The following is a 6240-nucleotide window of genomic DNA, read 5'->3' on the forward strand; positions in this document are numbered from 1 at the left end:
GTAGCCGGGGATAGTCCCCTCTGTACTTCAACTGCCATCTACAGCATCCGTAAGAAAACGTTAAAATGATGATTAGCCATCTGCGGTGCTAGTTTATGCCTTGAGAAGTAGCTTCCCACTGGTGATGGACTGTGCTTGTGGTTTAGCATAAGCTCCTCTTTTCATGTGGACTTTATACTAATCATTCTTCATAGTGATGGAGCTTTGGATCAAGGCACCACTTGCTCAGTGGGGCCCTTTGGTTCCCCATCCAGCCTTGCAACTGAAGAGGTGTGGTGATTTTATTTTTCTTTACTTCAAGTTAGCTTTAGGGTCGTCTTTTTTTTTTTTTTTTTTTTTTTTTCCCTCAAACATTCTCCTACAAAAAATGTTCCTCAAACAAAGCAGCTGGCAGACAACCCTCAAAGAGGCTAAAATGTGAAAAAAGCAGCCTAGTAAAATCAGAACAAGAAGGACTTATATGTGGAAGTGACAGCGAAAGCCTTGCTGCATTGAGGGAAACACCTAAAACATCTGATGGGGATGAGAGTTCAGAAGATCCAGGAGGCCACAATATCATTCAACAGAAAAAACGTGAAAGCATTCCAGAGACTAATGAAGACAAAAAGGAAGAGGGACACGATGTTTCTGTCAAGCCACATGCAGTGGAGTCAAGCAGTGCTTCATTGAAAATAGACAGTGATGAACATCTGGACATCTGCAGTGAAGAGGAGAGGAGCTGTGAGAGTGTATTTTCAGATGGGTCTAGCCTGGAGGATGCAGATGTCCCGGGGAAGCCAATACAACTAGACAGCAGTGCTTTCTTGAATGAAGACAGTAACCAGCCCATGCCAGTGGCCCTCTTCTTTGGAGATGAGTGTTTACAGGTGAGGTGCTGACAGCCTGTTCACTCTGCAGCCTCAGCTCTGTTCCACTTCAGGCTTGCACCTTCAAACAACAGTACACTAGCCTCAGAATTGTGGGTAAACATGACTGATTTGGTAGACATCTGGAGTTGTGTCCCTGTCCCCTGGATAGAATTATTTGTCCAAAACATAAAATTGCCAAGGCAAGTTCATTTCAGATGTGAAATCACATTCAATTCCATAAGATAGATATCTTTACTCATACAGTGTTATTCTGTCAAAAGTAGTTTTTCACTGGTTCTTAATCATGATTATTGCCATTCTTTGGAATGGAAGCTGATTTTTGGCCATCTCTGCTTTTGGATCAAGGATCAGCACTTTAAATTTGAATCCCAGGTCTGCCTTTAACGCTGCATAACTTTGGGCAAGCGATGCTGGCTTCTATTAGCTGTTTCAGGAGGGCTGGGAAACAGCTAAAAGAGCTTGTTTGTGGAGGACTTCACCCTCTCTGAGCCATGTTGAGCCCACAGGAGGAATCTCAGCCCTTGCCTTGACCAGAAGCTGTGGCTGGGTCAGGCGAGCTCCCCTCAAAACCTCCTCTGCTTTAGCTGTGGGTTTATGCCACTGCTTCCAGCTGAAGAGGAGTGTATTGGTGTGTCACAGATCAGATGTGGAAACGTGAACTGTTGGAGGGGTAGGAGGTCTGCTGTTCACCATGACAGACTTTCCTTCATGACTTTATCTTTTTCTTAAAGGATCTCCCAGCAGCAGCACTCCCGAGGACAATACTGAGCAGGCGAGAATTCAGAAAGCTACATTTCATTGCAAAGGAAGATGAGGAGGAGGAGGAAGAGGATGTTGTCCAACAATGAACTGTAAACAGAGTAAACCTTTTTTTTTCTTTTCTGTGTAAGCACGTAACAAAGGCTGGCTGTGTCACTAACATAAGGTGTCTGCATTTGCCTTTTCACAGAACTGGTGGAGTTCTGGAATTGGCAGATGCAGTATTCTCCCACGGTTATCTGGGGCAAAGACTGACTGAATTTTCAGTGATTTGGAAAGAAATTGTGATTTATTGTGTTACTGGTAGTATTTGGAAACCAAACAGTTTGTTTACTGCTTTTTTTAGACATTTGAGCCCACATCAGGGTGAACGTTTGGTCCCACTCCTTTTTTAAAAATAGCCAAGAAAACTGTTAGAACAAGGTTCTTTTCTCTTTCGACTCTGTGACATTTGGCATTGCAGCATCCAGTTAGTGCCACAGCCAGGCAAATTCCCTGCACAAAGAGGGACACTGGCCCCTGCCGTGTGAGATGAAGGAGTGCTGATTGCTGGGGATGTGGGTCAGCCCACCAAGGGGATGACTCTGGCCTGCATTTTTAGCAGATGGTGAGCAACCTCAGATAGTTTCAGGAACTGTTTCCTCACCCAGTGTTTATGATAATGCTTCTTTGAAAGTGTGATTATGCAATAAGATTCCAGATCTTTATTGTTATAAATAGTTTCTTCTACATTTCTAAAAATATAGAGAAAATTTTATCAGCAGAAGGTTTAAATAAATATTAATTCCTACAGCTATAGCTTGTTAAACATTCAAAAGTTGTAAGCCAAACAAATTGTATATGTATGACATGTTAATTTATTCACATTTCCACTCCAGCTGATGCATTGTTTCTGTCAGTGATATTTCTTGGCTCCTTTTCACTCTAATTCTGTAACAGAAAAATCTAATTTTTTAATAGCATATTCATGGTTTTCAGCACAACTCCATCTTGAAGTAGCTCTCCCAGCTTTCCTTAACTGCCACACTTGCTGCTGGCTCTTTCTAGCAAGTGTTTCACAGACGGATGCTCCCGTTGGTTTCAGCGCCGTGCAGAACAGTGATTTTTGGTTTGTGGGAAGCAAGTGACACTCTATTTGTCATCAGAATCTGAGCTGTGACACCTTCCCCAGCGTCAGCACGGCGCAGTCTGAGTCTCCATTTCCTTACTGCTGACGTGTACCCAGTGAGGTGCTCTGCAAGGGTCGATTCCATGCATTGGTATTAGAAATCCTGCATTTAAAATGCACCTTCCTCACTTTCCACATGTAAATGTTTGGGAGGGGGATTGAGTTTGTTATTCTGAAGTAAATCAATACTCTGTGGCTCATGGGCTTCCAAGACCTAGTAAGTTAAGGCTCACACAGTGATTCTGTCTTAACACAATTGTGTGTGGACTAGCTGGATTTCCCCAGGGGAGAAAGAACAGCTCTCCCCTAGAGATGAGTGGTGTTACTTAAACAGGAACACGTTTCCCTGTGCTCAGTCTGCATTGGCCATGCAGTACTGCACCTGATCAACTGCTCAGGCACCTCTGTCTCCACATACACAGAAAGATGGTGGTAATGTTTTTATTTTTAAAAAATTCACATCATTTATACTGACAACCCCTACAAGTTCATTTCCTATCAGCTGATATTTAGAAAAAAAAATCAAGTAAAAATTGATCTCCTTGTGTCTTTGTTAGCTGAGGTAGGAAGTGTTTTACAAAAGCAATAGTCTCTAAAGCACCAGGTAAACATGATTATACAGTAACAATGCTTGTACTGCTTCAGGGAAGCTTGAGTTGAAGAGGCAGAAACTGTTGGAAAGGAGGGAAATCAATGGGAAAGCACCAAAGGTGGTGAAAGCAAAGATAAGCTGTGGCTGTGCTCTTCCTTCCAGGAGATGCTCACCTAGAGCAGCAGTAAATGGTGGGGGTGAGTGCAGGTGTTTTGGTGGAAGAGAGCCATCAGCTCTGTCACAGAGTCACCCTTTGGATTACTGGAATAGTGGTTATCTACCTGAAAAGGCACAGAGAATTACCCTATTCTTTGTTTGGCTTAACGTTCTATAAGTCCTCTCTGATATTAGTTTTAAGAAATGTTTTGTCTGCCTTTCATTTCTGTGTACTGGGAGTTTTGGGGCTACATTTGTTATGGCAAGAAAGAGGTGGCAGGGTGCAGCCCAGGTCAGCCTCCAACCTCCTTTCTGTGCTCTGCCTCCCAGCTGTATTTTACCCCACCTAACACAGCGTGAGCTGGGGAAGGTTGGTAGTGAGCAAGGAGGGAGTGGAATTAGGCACAGTATGAATGTATGCATTGTGAGATGGCAGTTGAATTACTTAGCAAGTCTCTTTGCCAGGGACTCCTAAATAAGTTTTTGTTTAAGAAACTAGAGCTATTTAAAAAGGATACCACGTGTTATGTCTGTGAAAAAAAAAAGTGGCTGTCACTTCCAGAGATAGCACTATGAAATCTCGTGGTTTTGCTTCCTTTTCTTATAGATTTTAGTTTTGTCACAGCTGAGATTGTGATTGGTCTTCTTATGGCAAGCAATGTGTACAAGTTTTAAATTATCCACAGTAAACAGCAGCTGATAAAAGTATTCCCAGTTCACTTCTCTTCCATCTCGTGTTTTGACAGCCTCTGCCAGCTCTGGAACAACAGCACGTTTCTTCTCTATTCTTCAGCACACAAAAGAGAAAACAATATTGCCATCAAAACTTTTCTCATAATAACCACATCCCCATCTTCCTTCTACAGCCAGGCAGAATTTGAATTCTTCGGCCGTAACATGGTTTATGATTTATTTTTCTTCCTGAGGAAATCAGTTTAGCAAATCCCATTTGCTTCACAAGTGCACAATGCCTGAAAATGGCCCTGAGGGGTTTGCCAGAGGACAGCGTGGTGGGGAGGGGTGTGTTCCCACACACAGAATTCTGAAGGAGGCTGCTGAGAGGCAGTGTTATAGCCTGTCTTCAGGATTTTATGTTACAGGAGAGAGCTGCAGCATCTGTTTGCAGAGCGCAGGGCTGCTGTGGAGCTGGGGGTAGAGGCTCCAGGGCTGTGCCCTTCCTACCGGGGCAGGGGCAGGAGGTGGGCGGCTCGGTACGTACACGTGATCCAGGTTCCAGGTGCTGAAGAGGATCCTGCTCTCCCGGTTTCCGTAGGGGTTGATGGAATGCCTACAGGGGCAGTCGGGGCTGTCGAAGGGCCCCTGTAAAACAGGAGGGCTGCGGTGAGGCGCGTGCCGCTCGTCACCCCCCGCGGCCCTCCCGCCCACGAGAGCCAGAGGGGGATCCCCCAGCACAGCGTTGTCACCCCCAGCACGGGGCTGTGCTCGCAGGCACTGCTCCTCTGGCACTGCTCGTGGAACGGGCACGTACCTGGCAGGAGAACCACCCCTCCGCCGTGCACAGGCGGGCTGCCGCCTCCTCTCTCCTGTCAAAGTAGCACCCGTTGTATTTCACAGACTTTAGTTTATCTGACATCAGCTCAATTATCCTTTTATATGCATCTCTTGCGGTAGGATGAACATTTGAAGTAAAACTGCTAACCTAGAGGGGAAAAAAAACCCCACCCAATCATTCCTTGGTGTCTGTAGCAGCCTGAGGCTCTTTTCTACAATCACTATGTTGCACTGTAGAAGGGTTTTTTATATACGTGGTCACAGAATTACTTTTCCTAGAGGCTTGAAAATAAGTTACTTCAACAGAAACATCTACCTCTTTCATGTAGCTTCGTATTCTGCTTTCACAACTGTATCGCATGTAGCTTGATTTGCTCTTAAAACGGGACTCCAGACCTAAAGAGAGTCAGACTGTGTTGTAACTTGGTATTTTTAGTGCTGTGCTTCTGCCTAGCTGGGTATCTCTTATAAAAATGCCCATATAAAGAGATAAAGCTTTTTTATTTTCCAAAAAAAAAACTCAGTATTTTTCTTCCTTCCCATTTTCATTTTAGTGGTTCCAGACTACGCTGCTCATAGCACTTAAGAGGACCCTCCAGAGCATCTGCTGTGAGAGCAGTAGGTGCATTATAGTCCTTAAATGTTTCTTTTTAATGTGCATACACAGAACACTTAAGAGATTGTGAAAGCAAAACTGAACTGTTCAGGAGAAACTGCAACAATGGGAGGAGGAATTTGCAAAGAAAGTATAAAGAAAACATAAAGAAAGGTTAGCTGGCTGATACATGAGATTATCAATATATTACTCGCAAACTGTTAAAGGACTGTAAATGCAGACCTGTTTTAATGGGGAAAAAACATATTCTGAAGCAATCTTGGATACAGCAATATGGAACCTTGGTATTTTTTCCCTTTCCTGATAGTAAATATGCATATATTTTAAAGAGATTTAAAACCTCTCGCTAATGTAAGTGATAACTAGTCCCCTGGCCACGTACCGCACCACGGCGGCCAGGACTGCCCCGTGTTCGAACGGCTTTTCGTTCGGGCAGGAGGACTGAGCGCAGCGCCTCTCTCGGGCGGGCGGCGGACGCACCTTCGAACCAGCTCCCGTCCTCCTCCCTCTGCTCGGCCAGCGCGTTCTCGCTCAGGTTGTGGATCAGGTCCGAGAGCAGCTTCTGCCG

At 44.6% G+C, this 6240-nt stretch overlaps 2 protein-coding genes across 2 annotated transcripts; one reads left to right on the top strand and one right to left on the bottom strand.

The window, feature by feature from the left end:
- Positions 1-311: 311 nt before the first annotated feature.
- Positions 312-1717, top strand: LOC103770401 (chromosome unknown open reading frame, human C1orf174; the record flags this gene model as incomplete). Its single annotated transcript, XM_008937657.1, has 2 exons — positions 312-866; positions 1601-1717. Coding segments are annotated over 2 exons (672 nt in total), but the record flags the coding sequence as incomplete, so codon positions are not given.
- A 2397-nt stretch (positions 1718-4114) lies between these two features.
- On the bottom strand, positions 4115-6237 carry DFFB (DNA fragmentation factor, 40kDa, beta polypeptide (caspase-activated DNase); the record flags this gene model as incomplete). Its single annotated transcript, XM_008937658.1, has 5 exons — positions 4115-4331; positions 4764-4864; positions 5034-5204; positions 5373-5452; positions 6153-6237. Coding segments are annotated over 5 exons (654 nt in total), but the record flags the coding sequence as incomplete, so codon positions are not given.
- Positions 6238-6240: the final 3 nt, after the last annotated feature.

This window comes from Merops nubicus, unplaced genomic scaffold (assembly GCF_000691845.1).
Source record: "Merops nubicus isolate BGI_N331 unplaced genomic scaffold, ASM69184v1 scaffold36713, whole genome shotgun sequence".
NCBI lineage: Eukaryota > Metazoa > Chordata > Aves > Coraciiformes > Meropidae > Merops > Merops nubicus.